The 22,714-nt window shown below is 55.1% G+C and overlaps 1 protein-coding gene across 4 annotated transcripts; it reads right to left on the bottom strand.

Moving 5' to 3' along the window:
• Window positions 1-231: 231 nt before the first annotated feature.
• AMOTL2 (angiomotin like 2) lies at window positions 232-18,046 on the bottom strand. 4 transcript variants are annotated; one of them, XM_005907842.3, is made up of 10 exons: window positions 17,840-18,046; window positions 14,259-15,056; window positions 11,305-11,590; window positions 10,075-10,219; window positions 9,625-9,717; window positions 5,649-5,944; window positions 4,590-4,897; window positions 3,369-3,586; window positions 2,670-2,831; window positions 232-1,941 (listed from the first exon to the last, which is right to left on the bottom strand). In XM_005907842.3, the coding sequence occupies exons 2-10, from the start codon at window positions 14,993-14,995 to the stop codon at window positions 1,883-1,885; spliced, it is 2,304 nt and encodes a 767-aa protein (XP_005907904.2). In that variant the 5' UTR covers window positions 14,996-15,056; window positions 17,840-18,046; the 3' UTR covers window positions 232-1,882. The 4 variants fall into 4 exon arrangements, with proteins under 4 accessions (XP_005907904.2, XP_070232181.1, XP_070232180.1 ...); XM_070376080.1 differs by having other exon boundaries at window positions 2,670-2,828; window positions 17,840-18,045; XM_070376079.1 differs by lacking the exon at window positions 17,840-18,046 and adding an exon at window positions 17,199-17,282.
• Between the last annotated feature and the right edge of the window lie 4,668 nt (window positions 18,047-22,714).

Here is a 22,714-nt window from a genome sequence, read left to right as displayed (position 1 = left end):
ACTCCTCTCTTATGAGAGACAGCAGTTACTGAGCTGGCGGCCTATGGACATACTCTGGTCAGGTTAAGAACCAAGGCACCCAGGAGCACAGCGTGGACGAGTAGGGGGTGCAGCTCGATGTTGAGAGTGGTCCAGTGACTGACATGGGAGCCCCCTCCCGAAGTCCCTTCCCTCTCTCCTTTACCCCTCAGTGCAGTCTCTCACTTGTACAAACACAGTGCTTTTAATTAAAAAAAAAAAAAAATTTTTAATTAAAATACTGTTATACCCAGTGGAATGCAGCAGCAATCCTGGTACAGGGTGGCATAACGAAACAGCCATGTTTACATTTTAAATATTCACGATAACTTAAACATACAGACACACATCATGGTCTTTGGCAGAAAATGTTCACAGCACAAAAAAATACTTTAAAAAGAAATACCAAATATTAATCCAAAATATATTAAGTTGTTTTTTTTTTCTTTCACAATATTTTTTTGCCTTTTTCTCTCTTTTTTTCTTTTTGTTTTGTAAACAATGCACATGAACCAAATGCATTTTTCAGTTTTACAGAGGGGTAGGGGGATTTTAAAAAAATATGCAATTGTCCAGCAAATGCGAATGTTTAAAAAGGAAACTTGAGGAACCATAGCAATAAAATAACACATACAAAAACCTAAAAACAGTAAAAGAAAAACAAAAACAAAGACTCAAGGAGAACTAAAAACAGCCGAGACAAACCACTAAAACCCACCAGTCACTCATGGGGCTGAGTTGGGAGACTCTTTAAGACCAGAAGTAAAAGTCACTGCTACTGGCAGGCTGCCCTCGGACACTTCACTCCAGTTCCCAAGCGCTGGCCCTGTTTCAGGGTGCTGCGCACTGGCGCTTGAGGAGCCAGCCTCAGGGCGCCATGCTGTGACAGGGGCTCCATTCAGAGGACCATCTGAGTCATGTCTTACAGCTCATGGACTAGTTTTCACCAGCATAGCTCCCTCTCCCAGTGCCTCCAGGGGGAACAAAGACTCTGATGAGAACAAGGCCATCTCTCCAGTTTCCTTTCAGAGAACTGGTGCTGGGAAGCCCACCATGCAGATCTGTGGTGGCGGACTTCATCTAGCTCAGGGTTCATAACCAAACTGACGAGATGTCCCAGGGACAGGAGCTGTGGAGCCGTTTCAAGAGGCTGGTGGTGGTGAGGCCCCTTGGGCATTTCAAACAGGGCTCAAGATGGGGAAAAAGCAGCCAGTATCCCGTGGATCAAGCAGTAACAAAATCCATGGACCAAGGACTTGAGAAGGGGAGATAGCTGGGAGGAACCGAGGCAGCAGGGCTGGGAGCACGGAATGAGGGGTGAATCTGAAGCAGCCCACTTCAATCTTCTGTTTCACAAGAAAGGGAATTATGTACAAACTGCACGGCACATCCCAGTCCTCTCCACAGTGCGGGTGACGCTGTGGCCTCTGCAGGACTCACACGCTCAACAGGCCGCCAAGATTCAGGTCTGGGTGATCCCCAGGAGGCAGTGAGGAGCTGAGGAGCAGATGGAGTTGGAGGGACCACACTGAGCCAGGCCTATTAAACCAGTCCACCTGGAGTCCATGGGCAGCCATCCTGGGAAATCAGCCGCCAAATCAACACATCCCCTCCCTCCCTGCCCAAGTGCGCAGTGTGGGTGCACTACTCCCTTCTGAGCTTTCAATTGCTACCCTGGCAGCAAGCCAGGTAAAGGCCCAGTCCTCATGCTGCATAGGCCCAGGAGGAGCATGGGGCTAAGGAACAGGGTCTTCTGGGGGGACGGGTGCTCACAGTTCCCCTCTCCCATGCAGCATCCTGATGGAATGGCCGTGTGGCAGAGGGCAGCAGGAAATGGTTCAGAGTCCCCACGGCACCACCTCCTTCAGATCAATATCTCCACCATGTCGGAAAAGTCCTGGACTCTGGATGTAGCAATAGAATCTGGAGAGATAAGAGGCCAGGCACAGGGCAACGAGGGTTACTAGACTGCCCTTTTAAATCTGGTAACATTTTAAAGATAGGCTCTGTCTTCACCAGCTTTTAACATTTTAAAGATAGGTTCTGTCTTCACCAGCTTTTCCCACCTCCGCTGCCCAGGTCCCCATAACTTGCCCAACCAGTCCCCAGCTCTCCATCCAGACCACCAGCCTCCCCAGTGGAAGACGCAAATATTTAAAACTAGGAACTGGTTGGAGGGCTTGGAGGGAGGGTGGAGAGCCCTGAGGGAGGGAGGCTGCCACATTCTTTTCATGCCTGTGGTTTTCTGAGCCAGTGAGGGATAGGCAACTATGCAAAGGTTAATGTGAAAGAGAGCAAACACATTCAATGGCATCTTCTTAAATTTCTCCTTCCGGGACTCTTAAAACAAAGTCTTCTAATTTGGGAGTGCCAAGCTCCACTATCTTAATTGCTCAGATTGGCCATTAAAGATGTTTAAGGAAGACTTCTTAAGAGGAGATAAAGGGCTTCCCAGGTAGATCTGTTTGTAATTAGGGTTTCCAGTTCTCCTACTCCTATATCCACCAGCTCTCCCCCCCGGTACTGAGGTAGGTCCCACATTCTGCTCACCCTCCCTGTGCAGGGACCCCGTGGAGTGTGGGCAATGAGTCGGGGTGGGATTCACACCCCAGGGTGCCCTCAGTGCCCCACAAAAGTTGGAGGAGACTTACCCAGTGAAGCTGTTCTCTGGCCACTGCTGCACCCCAAAAGGCTGTCAGGCTCCAGGCTGTCCGGGGGGCCATCAGTCTGGGTGCTCCCATCCCTGCTCCCATGTTTGGTATGGGCAGCGAGGGGAGCCACAGCCACAGGCTCCTCCAGCGGGGCCCTGTCTGCTAGGAAGGCAGGAGTTTCAGTTGCTGCCCTGTCCACAATTTGTAGCCCCCATGAAGAATACCCTAACTTAACGACAGACACCTCCTGGGGATGCTAGTTGCTCTTGATTTGCAAGAACTTTGATTACACTCCTGTTTCCAAACAGGATTGGGTTCCAAAAGCTTGGAGTGGAAGAAGCTTTCTTAAAAGGTTGTAGATTAAATAAATCTTAAAACAGTAAGGATTCCTCTATTTCTGTGGCGTCTGCTTAGGAGGAGAAGTGGAAGTGCTGGCCCAGAAGGTACCTCTGCAGGGGAAGCTTATTTTAACTTTGATAGTGAGTGGCTGGGACCAGGGTGGTGGAATTTCCAGAAACGGGGGCTAAAGCCTGCCTTGTCACACCAGGGGACAGCTGCGGGCTACAAGGTCACTAGAGCCAGAGTGTAAGCCGGCTCCCCTGGGTGAGGAGTTGGGACGCCTAGCTCCTCCAAGCTTCAGTTCTGGAAGGAAAGGCCTGAGAACAACCTAGGCTCTGCTGCCCACCCACCTCCTCTCACCTGCAGCCAGTTGGGCAGAGGCATCCACCTGCCGCTCGCTGGAGGAGTGTCCTTGCCAGCCCTGGGTCCCCGCTGCTGCAGCCACGAAGATAGATGGCACTGACTTGGCAGGCCTCAGGGAGCCCGGGGTGACCTTGCCAGGGTCTTTCCTGGAGCGCTGCTGAAGGACCTTGATCACGGCATCCTTCTCCAGGATCTGAGCATGGAGCACCTTTAACCTGAGGGGTGAGAGGCCATGTTTACATCTTCAGACCCACAGATCCTGTGGCCTCTGCCCTCCCCGCCTCGTGGAAGTTGGAGGGAAAGCCTTCCTTAAAGCCAGGCTGGGGTCTCCTGGCCTTGCAGTAGGGGCCAGGATGGGGCCTTCAGAAGTGCCATCAGAGCTCTGCAATGGGATGCTTTGAAAACTACCAGTGCATGAGAGGCTGGGCCGCTCCCACACTGGCAAACCCAGGGGTAGGTTCTGGGTTCATGTGATGACGGTAGTGGCACAAACCCTGTCCTGGAGGGCCATCCCCAGGGCTGTTGATCAAGGGAGCTAAGTCGATTGCTTGTGTTTTTGAGCCAGGAAGAAGTCAAATGGAAATCTTGTGGGGCCTCTGAGTTGTCTCTGGAGAGAAAATACCAGCTCCCCGCAGGCCAGGGGCCTAGGCCACATTCATTCTGGGGTGGTACCTGGCATGTACGGTAGGAAAGTCTAATTCTCTGATTTACATGGTGGGAGTGAGGGAGCAGGTAGACTCCTGGAGCCTTGGGTATCATCCAAGAGTGGAGTCTCCTGGGCAAACCAACGACTCAGTTGGCACCTCTGAGAAAGAATAGCCTGTAATGCCAGCTGGGCCGAAAGCAGGGGGTCAGCTCAGAAGTAGGAGGGATTGTTAGGCTGGGCGGAGTGAGGGGTGTTTATCATGGATTAAGGACCAGGCAAAGAAAAGAAATGAAGGCACTCAGTCGTGTCCAACTCTGTGACCCCATGGACTGTAGCCTGCCAGGCTCCTCTGTCCATGGAATTCTCTAGGCCAGAATACCAGAGTGGGTTGCCATTTCCTTCTTTCTCCAGGGGATCTTCAAAACCCAGGGATTGAACCCCAGTCTCCTGCACTGCAGGCAGACTCTTAACCGTCTGAGCCACCAGGGAAGACCTAAGGCCCAGGCAAGGGCTGGACAAATCCCACCCTACTCCCACCCCCTGCCCCAGGTACCCGGCCTGCAGTGTCCAACCTGCTTTCCATCTCCTGATGCCTGTGGCCGCCGGTGAGCAGGCCCTCATTGAAGCTGCTGCTGGGCGAGGGCTGGGGCGAGTGCCGGATGAGAGTGGTGTCACGCTGGGCGGCGGCCGTGGCGGCCGCATCCATGGCGAACTGCCTCATGGCACGTTCCTCCAAGTACTTCTGTTCCCACTTGGTCATGTCAGCTTCCAGTGCCAGCACCTGCTCCTCCTTCTCCCGCAACTGCTCTGACAGCCGCAGTGCGCTGAGCTCTGGGGTCCCACCACTGCCACCGCCACCTCCGGGGGTGCCTGCCTGTCTCTGCAGAGAGAGGGGTATCGTGATCAGGGGTGGAGGGTGGCGTGTGTTGGCCGCAGATCCTCACTGCCATGTGAGGAATCTCACTGAGGCCAGTGCTTGGTCAGCTGGCATCACGCACTCTGCATAGCCTGCTTCCAGCCGGAGACAAAGGGGAGCCACAGGGCCCCACAGCCTTGCCCCAAATCCTGTGGCCAAGGGTGCAGAGGAGATTGGGTTTGCTTTTGCATAGTGACCATATACATTGTCCTCCAAACTGGGGAAGGGGTGACTTAATGACACGGGAAAACTGGTATAAACTAGGACGGACGCCGGCAATCCAGGAGCTCTGGTCACCCTACCTCTGTGGGAAGGGTGAGGCTAGGAGTGGAGACAGAACTCTATCTGGTCTGTAAACACGAGAGCTATTTACACAGACCAAAGTGAGGATAAAGGCCCAGGATCTGGGCGACTATCTTCCCCACCCCCGATCTCAGGGAGACATGTAAGAGCTGGCTAGTCCCCTCCATCACAGCTCCTAAGAGACTTTCTCCAGAGAAAGGGACAAAGTCCAAGGGCGCCAATCCCGGCTGCTGCTGAGGATAGAGGCCCAAGGCTTGAGTCCCTGAGGTCGGCACCTGGCCAAGAGGCAAGGCCTCTGCTGAGACTGATGGGCCAGGAGGGGACTTCCGCAAGATTGGCCCAGGTGGTCCTAACTTTCCAAGAGGGCTTGGCCTGGATCTCAACAGGGGCTCCTGGGGTCTTCCCAGCTCACCTGCTGTGCACGAAGGGCCTTGAGTTCTTGCTCCAGGCGCGTCCGCAGACGTAGCTCCAGCTGCTCACGCTTCTCGCAGGCAGCCTGCAGCTGCCCCAGGGCCTGCTGTAGCCGCTCCACCTTCTCCACGTAGGCCTGCTTCTTCCGCAGCTCCTCCTCAGCTCTTGCCGCACGGCCCTGCGCATTGCTCAGGGCCTGCTCCAGCAGCTCGGCCCGCCGCCGCTGGTCCTCGATGGCTCCGCGCAGCAGTGCCATCTCCCGCTCTAGCTTCTCCTGCTCCTGCTGCTGCTCATAGCCTGCAGCGAGAGAGGGAGGGGCCCGGTCAGGGACGGCAGCTCCCTCACTGCCCCACAGAGCATCCACCATGTGCCACGCTCTGTGCTGACCGCTGCTCAAGCTTGACCGCATCTTCTCAGTAACACAGGAGTTAGGTACCCTTATTAACCCCATTGTATGGGCCAGGAAACTGAAGTTCAGGCTAAGGCCTGAGCAAACGGGAATGTCAGACCGGGGCCCTTGCAGTGATGACTGGGCCACACTGCTCCTCTGCTGGGACACGGCCTTGCCAGGAGAGAGCCCGAGATACTGTCCACCTGCGCTGGGTGTCACCGTCTCCAAAACACATTCACAACTTCCCTCCAGGCTCATAGTGATACTAGAGACTGGGCAGGCAGGAACCGCAATGCCCATCTCCAGATGAGAAAACAGAGGCGCAGGTGGACTGTCACGTGGTCATCATCCAAGTGGAAGAAGCACCGTGTGCTGCCCCAGGCGTCAGGCATCTACACATCTGATTCCCCTGAAGCCTCCAATGACAGTCCGGGATCTGTGATCCCCACCTTAAAGAGGAGGAATCATAGGAGGTGAATGGTGCTACCAGGCGGGGATCAAAGTTAGCCTGCCTCTGAAGAACCAGGCTGCTTGGCTATGGCGTGAGGCCCTTGTAGTCAGAGGCCTCAGAGCTTATTCTGTGAAACCAGGCACCCCCACCCCCACCCCTAGTGTGCAGGCTGCCTGCCTTGCTGGAAGGCAGAGGGGGACCTGTCATGGGGCCTGCCTGATGGACTCAAAGGCACCATCTCTAGAGCAGCACTGTCAGAGCAGAGTGGAATTTTCTGCTGTAACGGACTTGCTCTACACTGTGCCAAGCAGGGCAGCAGCCACTAGGCACATGTGGCCAGTGAGCACTTGCAATGTGGCTAGTGCCAGGAGGAGTCAAATTTTTCATTTTATTTCATTTTAATTAATTTTAATCTTTGGGCCACGTGTGGCTAAATACCTATCAGAGAGGACAGTATAGACTCTGGAACAGAAGAGAATTACAGGCCCTGGGGCAGAGAAGGAGGCCCACCCAGGTCAGCTCTGGTTCACTGTGAATTTTTGAAGGCTGGGCCCAGGCCCACCTCATTCTTTGGGGTGAAGGGAAAAGTTAGTGAAACTCAGTAACACTGGGCCTCTCATCCTGAGCTGGCCTGACACCTGAATGGGGTGGAGGGGGCAGGCAGGAGTGCTGACTGGGACTTTGGACCCAGAGACAATGGCCCTGTCCTGAGAGGCTTCACAGAGATGGACAGCTTATAGAGTTAGCCGGAGGCTGGCAGCTCATCCCAGTCTTAGATGGTCCCATCTTACAGCCTCAGAATCTGGGGTTCGGGTGAGAAGAAACTGCCCAAGGGGGACTCGGCTGGGAGAACCAGGCCTCAGGACTCATGGCCAGATGCCCAGGGTGGGCAGGGCCTGACCAGAGCTGGGAGTCTGTACTGCTTGCCTAGTAGGAAAGCAAACAGCACTGGTGATAGGGGCCACGCTCTCCTACAAGCACTGACTCTGGAAAAAAGGTGAGCTCAACCACAGACATTTTCTCTGAGGATTCTGGTTTCCTGAGGATTCTTGCTTCTGGATGTCAGGAGCAAGGAAGGGTAGTTTGGCTTTCCTCAGCCCTTGGGGAGGGTATCAAGGACCCAGCCTTTGGTTTCCAGAAGGTTCCTGCTGCTTTGCACACCTCTAATGCCCTGGTGGCTTCCCTGGTGGTTCGGACAGTAAAGAATCAGCCTAAAATGCAGGAGACTCAAGTTTGATCCCTGAGTCAGGAAGGTGCCCTGGAGAAGGAATGGCAACCCACTCCATTATTCTTGCCTGGGAAATCCCATGGACAGAAGAGCCTGGCTGGCTACAGTCTATGGGATCGCAAATAGTCATAAGCGACTGAGCAACTAACACTTTGACTTTGAAGGCCCTGGTAGAGCTCGGAGGCTTGAGACCTTGGCCATCCCCAGCCACCAAGATAAAACTCTGGGGGTTGGGTGCCGCCGCCTCCAGGCTGGGGTGGGGGCAGATTCGGGAGACACAGAGTGGGGCCATGGGCTGGGGAGCAGTGGAGGGAGCAGGAGGCCTTCCATGGGGGAAGCGAGGCCCCACCAGCAAGTCCCAGTCCCTTTGTCCCACTGTCCCTCCTCCCGCAGCGTGGCGGGCGGGGCGCAGGCAGGAGTGTGGGGGGAGGGGGAGGCGCGCGCAGCGGAACAGCCCGGGCTCAGGAATGCCCGGCATCCAGGTCACCCGCCGCTACGAGATTAATGGCTCCAGCCCAGAGCCAAGAACAGCCTCACTCCCCAGGGAGCGGAAACGCCTCCAGGCTGGCCAGCCCCGGGCCCCTCCCCTGCCTGCTCCCAGGAACCCGCCGTGACTTCCTTTCTTTGGCAAAGCCTGGCCCCATTCTGCCCCTTTCCTGCAACCCATCCTCTCCCGACAATGAGGAGACCCCCCCAGGGCTATCCCCACTCCCCAGCCCTTACCACCATCTCCTCTCTCCCAGAGACCTCAGTCATCTTCTGCTACCTCCTGCCCATCCTCAACCCTCAGCCCTTCACCACTGGGGGCCACCCTGTCCAGGCCTGAGCCCTGCTTGAACGAGGTAGGTGCTGCTAGCCAGAGCAGCTTCAAGTTGCTTCTCTGCTTCCAGACACCTCCAACCATCTAGCTTAGGCTCAGTAAGCTTTTGGAGGGGTTCCTCCTTCCTAGAAGGCACCCTTGCCCAGACACCAGCTGGCCCAGTGCACTCCTTGCAAACACTCAAACATCACTATAGCAGGCAGTAAGCGCATACAGGAGGAGCTTATCAATAACCGCCTCTCTGATAGCTACAGCTTCTTCCTACTATTGAGTTGGTGGCTTCCTTTGTTCCCCCTTCCTTCAAACTGCTTCCACCTCCACTGGAACTATCCTGCTGCTGCTTCACCTACCACCCCACAAAACCTCTCTCTTAGGGTGCTGGGGAACCCCGCCCCCCCCCATCACTGTCCTCCAGGGCCAGGCCATGCTTGCTCCCTGGAATCCATGGTGGGAAGACCCTGCTCCTTCCTCAAGCTCCCCACCTCTCTTGACCTCATCCTGGCACCTTCCTGACCTGTTCCTGCTCTGCTGCACACCTGCCAGGGGCTCGGCACGGCTGTGCTAGGGAACAAATGAGTGAGTGCATGGGCCAGTCAACAATGAACTCATCCGCTCTTCAAGAAGCCTTTGACTATCCTTTTTAGGGGATCCTCCTGACCTCCTTCTTTAGGCTGCCCTGTTCATGAAGCTCCATTTTCGGCTGGTGCCAACACTTGTTATGGCCCAGCCTCACCATGCTCCCCAGCTTTCCACATGTCCACCCCCCGGGAGACTCAGACTCTACCTTCTCTCTCATCCCACCTGTTTCCAGAGTGCTCAGCTCTCCTCAACTGCTTCTAAAGGACACCAAACTGATGGTCAGCACATCTCCCCAGCTGTCCCTCTACCCACTGATCTTCCCAGTACACAGGGAACCAGATCCCGCTCCCCTTGGGAAGCCGCCCCTCCCCCGAGTCCAGTCCAGGGATGGGTGCATAGTGGGCATTCAGTAAACCCACACTCCAAGCCCTGCTTTGGCAGAAGAGGAGCTGTCCTGGTTCCACCAGCCACACCTCTGCTTGGGCTCCTGAGTGGGCCCTCTACTTACTCTGAGCCAGCAGCTTGGCCACCATGTCCTGACTGCCTGCCTGGGCCTCTTGCGACTTGCTTGCCAGGCGGCGGTTTGCAGATTCTAATCTTTCTGTTTCAAATGAAGAAAAGACGTTTTAAGGAAAAAGGTTTGAGTACAGGTGGTGCACCCCCAACCAGGGAACTATCTGTCAGGCTGCATTCTCCAAGCTGGGGGTGGGCTCATAGGGAAGCCCCGAGTCACCCTGGGCCACATGGGTGAGAGCTCCAGGAGGGGCCCCAAGGTCTAGAACACAGAGACAAGCATCTCTCTATCAAGGTGGCCCCCAAGGAGTCTCAGCCTAGTCCCCTTTGAATTGATTTGTACTGTTTTTGCAAAGGCAAGAGACTCTGAGTGATGTCCTACAACAGTGGAATCAAGCTGTCCATAGGTGGTCCCTGCCCCTCCACCTGCATGAGCGGTCCTCACCTCTAAGATCCCGGTTGAAGTCCTGCAGCCGCCTCATCTCACTGTCCATCTTGTTCCTCATGGTCTTCTCCAGGGCCTCTCTCTTGGAAGAGGCCCTTGTTAGGCTCTCGTGGGCCTCGGAGAGCCTCTGGATTTCGCTCTCCAGCTGCAAGAGGCAGAGAGAAGAGCTGGAGAAAAGGAAGAGCTCCCGGGGTGGCAATGGCATCAAAGTCCCCTCCTTAGGCCAGGGCTGATCGCTGACTCTCCATCAGAAAGGGTGAGAGAGAAGATACAAAGCCACAGCAGAAAACCCACCTAGCCTGAGTGGGACAGGCTGCAGCCTGTAGCCTCCAGAGAGGGACCAAACTGCTGGAACAGGCAACCCAGGGTCCCTTCAACTGTCCCAAGGTCCTGAGTGAACACAAGGCCACGTTCTCTGGAAGGGGCTGCCTCCAGGGTGACCGAGGGCAGCTTCCTGGTGCCTAGTGTCCAGAAAGAAGCATTTTCCTTTTGTTTGGCTTCTAGTGAGAAATTTGAGCACAATGGACCAGGATCAGGCACTGAGGCTCCAACCATGGTCTGGGCGGTGGGGAGGGTAGTGGACCTATCTTGGAGACCATGGGACAGTCACAGAAAGCCTAAGGCTACCTGCTAAGGCTGAGTGCACAGCTGGTGCCCCTTCACTAAGAAGGGAGCACCAGATCCAGCCTGAGCTGCCTGGAGTATGTGCCTCTCCAGCCATCCCCCCACAGGGCCAGCCTGGCCCCTGATGCCCCACCCACTTGGCAGCTGGCAGGTTCCGCACGTGCTCCTAGCTGGCCTGTGATTCCAATAAGTCGCTCGTTTTTTGCCAAGAGGAGGGGCTTTCCCTGTGACCAGGGCTGGCCTGGAACAGACTTGCTGTTGTGTGGGGGATACAAAGGGCTCTCTGTGGGAGGTGTCCACGGGAGGGGGCGTGTGCAGGGAAAGGGTGCGACCATGAGGGAGTCGGTGAATGGGCTCTTTCTAACCACCACTGGGCAGCAACTGCTCGTGCTCTGGGCCTGCTCTGCCGGCTGCTCCCCAGCTGTCTGGAGTCAGCCAGGGAGGGGTGTAGGAGGGATGAGGGAGGCCCCGAGGGGCAGCTGAGAAGCCCAGCCAGACCAGCCTTCAGACTCCTCTGCCTCCCTTCTGACAGCCCCCTCCCTGGTCAGCCCTGTTGGGGTTCCCTTCTTGCCCACCCTGCTTCTCTGAGGCCTCAGCAGGGCCTACCTTCTCGATGCGGCCAGCCTTCTCCGCCGTGCTCTCCAGCTCCCTCTGCAATCTCTCATTGTCCCTCTGCAGCCTGGCGTTCTCCCTTAGCACAGTCTCCATCTGAGCCAGATGGGTGCTGCCCGAGGTGGCCAAAGAGGCCTGGGTGCTTGCCGGGCCCTCCACCCCAGGAGGGCTGAGGGCGGCCAGGTGTGGGGGCGGGTGGCGCTCCTGAGGCTGCTGCAAGTATTGGTACTGCTGCTGCTGCTGCGGGAGGAACACAGGGGGCACCTGGGCCTGCAGGATCCTAGGGGACAGAAGAGACGGTCCTCAGAGCCCACGGAGCCACAGAGAATTGCCCCAGCCCTCCCGGGCAGACAGCTTTCCTGCAGCATTAGGCAGTGACCTCTGGGGAAGGCCTTTCCACGTGGTGTCCCCAAGACCCTCAAGGGCCAGGGAAGCAGGGCTGCAGGGCATTACCATCAGCACACTTATTTCATGCCCAGCCTCCTGTGGCCCATGCTTTGGGGATCAGCCTGAATAGTCCCAGCCATAGGCAGCTCTTTTTGAATCTGGAGGTCACACTCATCATGACTGAAACTCACAACCTTCCAGGCCCCCTACCCTGTGTCTGTTCCCACTGCTGGTGTCAGGCCCTCTGTGCACACCTGCCCACGCAGCACACTTGCTTTTTCTCCCTCTTATTTTGAGTCCCATCACCCCTTGAAGAAACATTTTTAGAAGACTGTGGCTAAGGTTAGAGTGGTGAGACAGATGTCAGGCTGAGTCTGGGCTCCAGAGTCTGACAGATCAGGCATTCAAATTCTGGCTCCAGTGTTTGAGTCCGTGGTGCATGGGACCATGCTCAGTCAGGAGGGTGAGAGTCTCTAGCCTCAGGCACGTTGTCAGGGCCACATCTGCCTGGCAGATTGCTGGGCCTGCAGTGGGCATCTCCACAGTGACAGCCCACCCTCTGTCTCTTCTAGTGGAGACCACAGCCTATTCTCTGCTTAAAGAGTAAATGTGACCCAAAGAGTGGATTATCCAGGGTGAAGGAGCCACCTGTGAACTATTACAATAGCCTGAGGTTAGGGACAGTGCTCTCCTGGCTTCTGGTACTGGGGTCCCATGTCATGGTCTTCACCCTCAAGGTCCCACGTCAAGGGAAGGAGCATGTGAGGTCACACAGCTTTTCTGGGGCCCTGTGGCTCCAGATGTAAGAGAACTAGACTGCCTCAGTTTCACCAGGAGCTTTCCAAAGTCCCAGAAGCCGCAGACGAATCCATCGCCTCAGAACCCATGCCTGCCCTTCCCCTCATCCCTCCCCTTCATCCTTCCCCCTCCTGACTCCAGCTCCCCTGCTCTTCTTAGACCCAAAGCTAAGTCCCGCCCAGCAAACAATCTTCACCAGATTAGCTGAAGGAGAAGCTGGCAGATGTATTTCTTTTCCTGCCCAAGGTAGAGCTTCCAGTGAGAGCTGAGAGGGCACCCCACTGCAATTTGCAAACTCTCCCTGTGCTGCTCAGTGTGGCACCTCGGGGTGGTTCCCTCCAACTCGCTCCCCTGCTCCCGGCCAGGCAGACACAAATGGCATTCTTTGGGGATGACTGGGCTCTCAGAAAGAATAGAGCCTCCTTTCCTTCACACTTGCTCCCCCCCAACACACACACACTTTTTTTGTTCTCCTGCAAACAGTCGACTTCCTTTCCACGACATTATCTTTTCCTGACAGGGCTCAATAAGCATGGTCCAAAGAAGAAACCACGACTCAGCTTCTGAAACTCTTCCAGGACCAAGCCCTGAGAAGGGAGGTGAGGCAGGGGGGCCTTGAGGCTGGCAAAACCCCACAGGCTCAGTCCTCTGGCACCTCCATTCCAGAGCCATCACGTCACTCATTTCTCGAGAGCAGAGAAAGGCATCTTTCCCGGGCAAGGCTGCACGGTTGCAAAGCAGGTGACTAAACGAGGACTCAGCAGGCATGAAGAAAACCGGATTTGAACCTTGGGGCACCAGAGGAAGGGGGTCTAAGAGGCTTCAGGCCCCTCCACTGGGGTTTCCTGGACCCCTGTGTGTGGGGTGGGGGGCGGGGGGAATTAAGGGCGTGTGAAAAGGGTGTGTGCCAGCTTCTCAGGAGAAGGCCCTGGGCCAAACGAGAGCCTCATTTCTAGGAACCTTATTTCTGAAAACTCTCTGGGCTTCCTGCCCCTCCTGGGCATCCCTGCTTCCATTCATGCCCCTAGAATCCATTCTCTACAAGCAACAGAGGAACCTTTTTGAAAAGGGACTCCAAATCACATCCTCTAAAGGCTTCCCTTCGCTCTCAGCATTAAAAGCTGAGTTCCCTACTCCCGCAGCTACTCTGGAGCCTCCACATAAAGGGGCTCACCTGGAACAAGAACCTTCTCCCAGGCTCCTGCCCCATGGACCACACAAAAGAACATGAACTGAAATGAATGGCAGTGCCAGGGTAGCTCCTGCCCCTGGGTAGGAGAGGCGCGATCTCTACGGAGGCCATCTGGTCCTTTCTTCCTTGCCTCCACTTAGGAATGCCTCCCCAAAATCACGGACAGCAAAGAAGAAAAGACTTCTTCTGTTTTTAGAAGCCTCCAGAGGAGGTCCCACCTTCTTCCCACTTAACTTGAGAAAGATTCCCAACTCTAGTCCTTGCAAGTTCTTTCTGAAATCTAACCTTTAGCCCCCTGCTCTAATTGACAGCCTCTGAGGACCCTAGTTACTTTAAGGCTACAGCCAATTAAGCAATGGTGTCTGTCTCCAAATTAAAGCAAGGGATGCTGCTAAGTTCTCACGTGACCCTGGCTAAATCCCTCTTTCCTTCCAGCATTAGCTCCCATCTTGGGAGGGAGAGGGTATCATCGGCCTTCCTCTGGAGCTCACCAGCCTCCTGGAGGCTCTTCACCCTGGGAAAACTACACTGGAAGGAAGTCAAGAGCCTAAAGACCAAGGTGGGCAGTTACCTGACTTCTGCATGCTGGAAGTGTGGACTGCCACGGGCACGGTACCGCGGGTCAGTGACGGCAGAGGTGGTCTCGTGAGCTAGCATGACGTGTGGGTACTGAGGTGGAGGTCCTCGCGGCTCCGGGCCCTCGGCAGTGGGGGCGCCCCTGGCTGGGGGGCCCTGCTGGTTGCGGGCCAGCTGGGGGAAGCTGTGAGAGGCACTCATGTGGCTGGGGGTGCGGGCCCCGTTCCTCTCCAGGGACAGCTGCAGGAGTCGCTCGCTCAGGGAGCGCACGTGCCCGTGCCTCAGCTCGCGCAGGGCCTCATCCTGCCTCCGGCTGCCTCCCGGGGGCCCACGGGGATCCCGGTCCCCCACGTGTGGCCAGGGCCCCGCCTGCTGGGAGGCATAGTACTGTGAGTGGGCTTTGGCCTCCTCATAGGTGGGCAGCTCCTCGCCCTTGCCTGGCTGCGGGCACAGGCGGTAGAGGCCGTTCTCTGCCAGGTGGGTCTCGGTGCCCTGGTGCTCCTGGCCCTGGGGTTCCTGTCTCGTGGCCTGCTGCAGCACCTGACTGTCCTCTGGTGCCATGATCTCCATGGGGGCCTGGGGGCTTCCTGTGCCCCCAGCCCCGGCCCCACCGCGCAGGGCCTGTTGCTGGATGGCCAGCAGCGTGCGGGTCTCAGTCAGGTTGCCATAGCGCAGCTGTTCCTGGATGAGGCGGTGCAGGACCGTACCTGAGGAGTCTTCCAGCGTCCTCATGCTCCCTGGGCTTGCACACACCCACCTGGACAAAGGCCAGTGGCACCTGGCCCCAGAGCACCTGAGGAGGAGAGAAAGAAGAGCACTCAGTGGGAGGACATGGGAAAGACGGGGACTTTCCATTGCTGTCTGGTTAAGGGAAAGGCGATGGAGGGGCACACATGCCCGTCAGACTGCCAATGCTGCAACCTACTGATTAAGGCAAGTCACCTAACTTCTGAGCCTCAGTTTCTCCATCGGAAACACAGAAACAATGCTAGCTTCATGGAGTTGAGAATTAAGAGGCAATGGCTATTGAGCTCCCACTGAGCTGTAAATCCTTGGCAAAAGACTGCCATTATAATCACATTCATGGAGACTTACTGTGCTTAGAGATAGATACCAGGAACCTAGATACCAGGAACCTCAGGCTCCTGTAGTCAGCTTCCCATCAGAGAGCCTGATAAGTAAGTCCAGGGCAGGCCTAGTTCATCTTTAAACACTAAGCTCTTGTGTCTCCTGCATTAGCAGGCAGATATTTTACCACTGCACCACCTCTACTTTATCACAGGCGATAAAGCATGAGTCCCGCCCAGTAGAGGTGGTAAAGAATCTGTCTGCTAATGCAGGAGACACAAGAGACGTGGGATGGATCCCTGAGTTAGGAAGATTCCCTGGAGTAGGAAATGGCAACCCACTCCAGTATTCTTGCCTGAAAAATCCCAGGGACAGAGGAGCCTGGTGGGCTACAATCCACAGGGTTGCAAAGAATTGGACACAACTGAGCATGCATGCATGCACGCACCAGCCCGGTAGAAGCCCTAGGCAAACAGCCCCCACAGCATGAAGCATGCCTGAACCATGGCGTTGGCACAGCTAACTCACAACCCTTTACCCTGCTGAGCCCTCTCTGTCATGGGATAACCTTGGCAGTCACTCTGCAAGGTGAACAGGAAGGAGAAAATGCATCTGGATTGGTGAATAAGGGATGAGAGATGAGACAGACTACACTAAGAGTGGTTTTGCAAAAGGAGGGGAAAAGGTGCCACCCATCAAGGTTTGTGGGCCAGGCACAGAGTCTGTGCACTGACAGCGCGCACGTGCTCCAGGAGAAAGAAAGGGTGGCACGGTGTTTGTCCCTGATTTTATGATCACCACCCCAGCCACACACACACTTGCTCCTTGGAAGTGCCTGATGGTCCTCTAGGTACGAGAGGATGGGCACTCAGCATCTTGACATGGGTAAGACTGCTTGAGTTGACTGAAGGAGTGCGGGAGCTGCAGGCACCTGGGGCTGGTGACTCTTCCTAAGCTGCAGGGAGACTGTCTCCTGAGGGAGGTGTTCCCTTCTGAGCCTGCGCTCCCAGTGGCTCATGGCCTGGAAGGCTGCCCGCCTCACCTGGCTTCCTTTCCACAGCCTTCTCCAACACAAACCTCCAAACTGGGATTCAGGGAAGACCAAACAAAACCCACACCTCCACAGGTCCTGTGTATATAGGAGGACAGTGGGAGGAGTGTGGCCCCTCCTCTGCCACAGAGCTAGCCCCAATGCCCGGCTCCAGTTAGGGCTTGGCTGGCTGGCAGAGCAGCCATTCCCAACCCACTCCCTCCTCCCAGCTGCCCAGAACTGGGGAGAGGGAGATGGGTCTGGAGGACATCTCGGTGTTCAGACTTCCCGGGACCCCATCATCCCTCCCCACCCCACCCCCACACACACATGCACAGGGGGCACACACATACACGGGGCGCACGCGCGCGCGCACACACACACACTCACAGAGAAGATGCAAGACTCTAGAGTTACCCGAGGCAAAACAAACAGGAATCAGTTGGCCCTAGCGTTTCATCCACGGGGCATTTCCTAACTTAAACACTGTCTGGGCTGACTCCAGCCGAGAAGGACCGGAGAATGCAGTTTTCCGGACAGATTCCAGCCCTCCTCCTCCCCCAACAGTGTGCCTGGGAGCAGGGAACACTTTCCGCGCCTTTCATTCCTCGTTTGTCTCAGTCAAATCTCTCAGATGCACACAGCTAAGCCGTCACTAAAATCCGCGCCCCCGACCCGGATCGTGCATCCCTGCTGCGCTAGCGCGCGGGGCTCTCCGAAACACCCGCTTCGAAGCAACCACACAACTCCGGCCTTTACCTTGGCTCACTCTGGCCCAAGGAACCAAATCGAGGGTCTTTAAGTCAGATCGCACCCCAGCCAGGGATCCCGCCCTACCCGGACTCCTGGCTGACCACGAGCACCCTGCGGCCGCCGCAGCGCCTGGAGCGTACGACGGTAACCGTGGTCCGGAGAGGTCTTTAAGCGTCGTGGATCCGCCTCCCCCCTCCCTCCCGAGCCCTCTTTGTTTTCCAAATGCCCCAGCGCTGACGTCACCGGGCTGGACGGCAGGCTGCATTCTTTCTAAGTGAGAGCCAGACCGTGGCTCCGGAGAGGATTTTCCAAGGAAGACAAAGAGGAATTCTTGGGCTAGTTAGGGAGGAAAGACACCTGTAACACCCCCCACCCCCCGCCCCAACACACACACCAAACCAAATTAGCCCCCAGGCCCTGCAACTTGAGCTCCAAGCGGCGCCTCCTTCCCAGATCCGCGCTCCCAGACACCCACTCCTATCTGCCCACGGGCTGTCCCCTCCTTCAGCCCCAGCGGACCCGCGCCGCCTGCGAGAGCTCCCAGGGGACCTGCAAGGCGCCCCCGGACGGAGCTGTCCTCGCCCCGCCGGTTGCGGGCAAAGGCGCACCGCTCCTGGAGGACTCAGGGTCCGCTCTGCTTCTGCTCCCTCTCCCGGAAAAGGCCGGGCTGGAGCGCGTCTCTGCGGCCCCGTGCGCTCCCCGAAGCGCCAAGAGGCCTTTCTTACCGCTGCGGCCCGCGAGTGCTCCGAGCGGTCAAATCCGACGGCCCGGCCCGGCTCAGCTCAGCTCGGCGGCAGAGGTGTGCTCTCGGCTGAGGCGCCGACGCTCTGGCGGCTCAGCCCCAGCGCGCAGCCCCAGGGTCGGCCCGCGCCGGAGGCGGCTGCTATGCCAGGAATGTGAGAGTTTCAGGTTCCCCCTCGGGATCAAAGCGAACCACAAATAACCTCGTAGCGCGCCGCCCTCCTCCGCTCTCCGCCTCCTCCAGCTCCCTCCTCCCCGCCCCCGCCTTCCTCCGGGAAGGCGGCGCTGTGGACCTGGCCGTCCCGGCCTCCTGGACTCTCTGCGCCCCTCCCCGGCCAGCGACCCCCACTCTCAGGAGCTGCTGGAATCCATCTAGGCCCCTTACCGCCCTCAGCCCCGTACCCAGCCTTCCTCTCACTCCTCCAGCTCCATCGGCTGGTTGACACCGAGAATATACGTGGCATGCCCTCGAGAGAGACCCTGGGTGTTGCTGCTGGACGTGGTTGGGGGTGAGAGGGGCTGTGTGTGTGTTGTACAGTGAGGGAAGACTGGAAAGATGTCCATATCTGCCCAATCCAGACCGTGCCCCAAGCGAAGAGACGACTCTAGCTTCCAGCCGGGAGCCTCGCTGGTTGTCGCCGGCGGCAACCTTTGAATTGCACTTTTATTGTTTACAAACACCTTCGCCTGCCCTTTTCGGAACTGTCTCCACAGGAAGTGTGAATCTGGGATGGAAAAATCTTCCGGCTAATTTGACCCACTTTACCAGCTGAATCACCCGCCGCCAGGCGATGTGTCCAGCTCTTCCCAAAGAAGGTAGTAAGGGGCACCCCTTTACGGAGAGGGCAGGGTGTGCCAGCACCCGCTTACCGCTTGGTCATTCCGCCAGCCCTTCCAGTCATCCTCCCAGGGATTTTTTTTTTTTTTTTAATCATCCCTGTCTTATAAATGAGGAAACCAAGGCTCAGAGAGATTAATTAGCTTGCCAAGGGTCACACAGAGAGGAAGTGATGAAGCCAGGTAACCAGTGGGCGGCTGGGCTTCTCATTCCCAAAACTTTTCCGTGGCCACCAGAATCCAGGTTACCTCGGTGGACAGGGAGCTCTCCTCTCTCCATCTGCTCTTTCTCTTTTTTGATCTCTTCGTTTCCCTCCACACCCCTGTCAGCCAGCGGCCCTCTCTTAGGTCCACTGTTGTTGCTCTTGCTCTTCCTCTTCTGGATGGAATTCTGTCCTCTGACCCTTCCTCCCCAACCTTTGGCACTAGGCTGGTTCATCTGCACCGGTGGAAACCCCTTCTTCAGAAAGCCTGCTCTGCCAGACCCTCTCCACCTGCAGGCACTTCCCCAGCTCTGTGTGCCATTCCTGGGCCCTGACCACACTGGGTCTCTCAACACCTCTATGTGTAAAGCCCAGGCCCCTGTCCACCCTGAGAATCAGGGCTGACTTTCACCCCCAGCCAGGTCCTCTCTACGTCCCCTCACTGTGGAGTTTGCAATTGCCAGATCCACTGGAGGGGACTGGGACAAGAAAACTTGAGAAGTTCAAAGAGCTATTTGCTAGCCAGGGACATTGTTAATTTTTAATAAAACTCTCCCCCAAAATGTGTGTGTGTGTGTGTGTGTGATTTACTTGGAAGCCAAATATTGTATCTCAAACACAAGAGTACCTTGTTTTAGTGTGCTATGCTTTATTGCACTTCACAGATTCTGCATTTTTCGCAAATTGAAGGTTTGTGGTAACCTTTCATTGTACCATTTTTTTCCAGCAGCATTTGCTCACATTGTGTCTGTGGGTAATTCCAGCAATAGTTCAACTTTTATTATGTTTGTTATGGTAATGTGTGATTTTTGGTATTGCTATTGCAAAAAGATTATGACTTGCTGAAGGCTCAGATGATGAACAATACAGTGTTCTTTAATTAAGGTTTGTACATTGTTCAGTCCAGTTCGGTTCAATTGCTCAGTCATGTCCGACTCTTTGCGACCTCATGGGCTGCAGCACGCCTGTCTTCCCTGTTTATCACCAACTCCCGGAGCTTGCTCAAACTCATGTCCATCGAGTTGGTGATGCCATCCAACCATCTTTTCCTTTGTCGTCCCCTTCTCCAACTGCCTTCACAATCTTTCCCAGCATCAGGGTCTTTTCCAGTCATTCAGTTCTTCGCATCAGGTGGCAAAGTATTGGAGTTTCAGCTTCAGCATCAGTCCTTCCAATGAATATTCAGGACTGATTTCCTTTAGGATGAACTGGTTGAATCTCCTTGCTGTCCTAAGGATTGTCAAGAGTCTTCTCCAACACCACAGTTCAAAAGCATCAACTGTTCGGTGCTCAGCTTTCTTTATAGTCCAACTCTCACATCCATACATGACAACTAGAAAAACTATAGCTTTGACTAGACGGACCTTTGTTGGCAAAGTAATATCTCTGCTTTTTAATATGCTGTCTAGGTTTGTCATAACTTTTCTTCCAAGGAGCAAGCGTCTTTAAATCATGGCTGCAGACACCAATGCAGTGATTTTGGAGCCCAAGAAAATAAAGTCTCTCACTGTTTCCATTGTTTCGTCATCAATTTGCCATGAAGTGATGGGACTGGATGCCATGATCTTAATTTTTTGAATGTTGAGTTGTAAGCCAGCGTTTTCATTGTTAATTTAGACAATGCTATTGCAACACAGCAGGCAGCAGTATCATGGAAACATAACTTTTACCTGCTCTGGGAAACCAAAGAATTTGTTTTATTGCAGTATTCACTTTACTGTGGTGGTCTAGAATGGAACCTGCAGTATTTTCAAGGTATTCCTGAAGTGACTGGCTGAGAAAAATGAAAGAGTATGTTATTTGTACCGAGTTAGGAGATATTTGACCATCCAAGGACCACTTCACCAAGAGGAGCTGTGGCCCACGTGCTACTGTCCTAACTGGATACACTAGGTGTGAATTTTAGAAATGAAAAGAAAGAAAAAAGAGGTCCCCAGGTGGCCTCTTACCCTGTGGACAGCATTCTTCTTGGGAACACTTGGTGGAGGTGTGAGAGTGGGTGTGGGCACGTGCACTCTGGTTACAAAATCAGGGAAAAGGTTGCATAGATCAGTTCTGTGTTTCAGGAGCATTTGGGCTGACTGGACAAAAAGCTTTGCAAACGTTCTTGAAATGGTTGCAGAAAGGGTCTGCTCAAGGTGCCTGGAGTTGGGAGGTACATCTTGGATTGAGCAAGCTCACAGTAGCCCCAAAAGGGACCCCTTGACTGCTTACCTCTGTGTTCCTGAAACAGGATCTGAAGAGGGCTCCCAAAACCTGGATGGGAAATTTACACACATTTTTCTTCTTGTTTTGGCCTTCTCTTTGCATGGGAAGGATGGAGGGCAGGGCCTCCCAGGCAGGGCAGGGCAAAGAGCAGGGGCCTCAGTGGAGCCTGCCTGAGCTGGCAGCCACATCTGGCTCTGCAGGATGGTTGGGTAAGAGGGTCATCACAGCTCAGATATGCTGGAGGCAGGTGTGCACAGATGGGTACTAGGCTGGCTGGCCAGCCAACACACAGCAAGGAAAGAGAGGGTCACCTGGGAAGTCAGTGCTTTCTAACCCCCAACTTTGTCCCTCTCTGTCCACACTGACCTCTCTCCCTTCACCCCTCTTCCTGCAGGCAATGATTGTCCCCAGGTGACAGTGTGGCGGGCTTGGCCCAGAATCCTGCAAAGAAAAGATGCAGAGGTGACCCAGTTCTCAGAGTGAGCCAGGCTTGATGCCTTTGCTCTGGAGAGTGCAGCTCCCAGAGGTGTGGCTGGCTCTCAGGTGTGTACATAGCTTAGGTGAACACACCCTCATCCGTACAGAGCCTGGGCCTGGGCTCGGGCCTGAGTCTGTGCGTGTGATATGGACTCAGTCTGGCCCTGCAGCGGTGCTGCACTGCACCCCACAGAAAAAAATAAAGGCAAGTTCTGAGTTAGACTCTAGCAGCCTGGGTCTCCCATTGAGCTGAGAAGGGAATGGTCCCCTTTCTTCCCAAATGGTTGATTGGTGGAGGAGGGGCACCAACATCAAAACAAGACCTCTAGTTGTGAAATCCTCCCTTCTGGACACTTCCTTTGACAGGTTATGGGGCGCAAGATGCCCACCAGAATCTGGAGCAGGGAACAAATTCCCAAGAAGAGCATGGACACTGGGATGGAAGTTCCCATTTCTACTTCCGAGAGTTAAGCTGGGGGCCTTCTTCTCTTTGTCTTTTGCAAGTCACCGTGGTCTACTTTCTGATCCATGCTCCACCCTCCCCCACCCCAGGTTTCCCTCCAACTCTCTCCTTTCCCCACCACCCCTCCTTCTACTTCAGGCATCAGGCCCAAATCTTCATCAGGCACCAGTTGCTTCACTTGGTCCGTGTCTTTGTTGTTTTATTTTTTTTTAATTAAATCCGGCATTAAATTAAATGCCATGCATGGCATGCAGGATCTTAGTCTCCAACCAGGGATCAAACACACGCCCCTTCCAATGGAAGCATGGAGTCTTAACCATTGGACTGCTGGGGGAGTGCTGGAACAGTTTTGAAATTAGACCCCACAATGATTGAGGTAAGAGGGTGTAGTCCTAAAAACTGAAGAAGCCCCGACTTTCCAAATTACACACACCCTTGAGCCCCTGACCTCCCTCCGTGTCCCTTGGCTTTGGAAGCTCCTGCAGGCCCAGGGCTGAGATGACTCCTGTGGGCAGTGAAGGCCCACTGAGAGGGGAACTTTGAACCCCGCCTCCATGTACTCCCCCTGCTTAGGGGTCTATAACTGCCCAGAACCTCCACCAGTGCCACCCTATTATTGTGAATAAATAGTAAACTGCAGGAGTCTACTCCTCAGTGTATTCTTATCTGGG

The sequence above is a fragment of the Bos mutus genome, chromosome 1, assembly GCF_027580195.1.
Source record: "Bos mutus isolate GX-2022 chromosome 1, NWIPB_WYAK_1.1, whole genome shotgun sequence".
In the NCBI taxonomy this organism is placed as follows: Eukaryota; Metazoa; Chordata; class Mammalia; order Artiodactyla; family Bovidae; genus Bos; species Bos mutus.
Note: the sequence above shows the minus strand (reverse complement) of the source record. Positions and strands in the feature narration are given on the sequence as shown.

Coding starts and splice junctions, on each gene's coding strand:
- AMOTL2 (XM_005907842.3), bottom strand. CDS start 14,995: ATGAGGACGCTGGAAGACTCCTCAGGTACGGTCCTGCACCGCCTCATC. Junction 5,945..9,624: donor GGCCAAGCTGCTGGCTCAGA/GTAAGTAGAGGG, acceptor CTCTCGCTGCAG/GCTATGAGCAGCAGCAGGAG. Junction 3,587..4,589: donor CATCAGGAGATGGAAAGCAG/GTTGGACACTGC, acceptor CTCACCCCTCAG/GTTAAAGGTGCTCCATGCTC.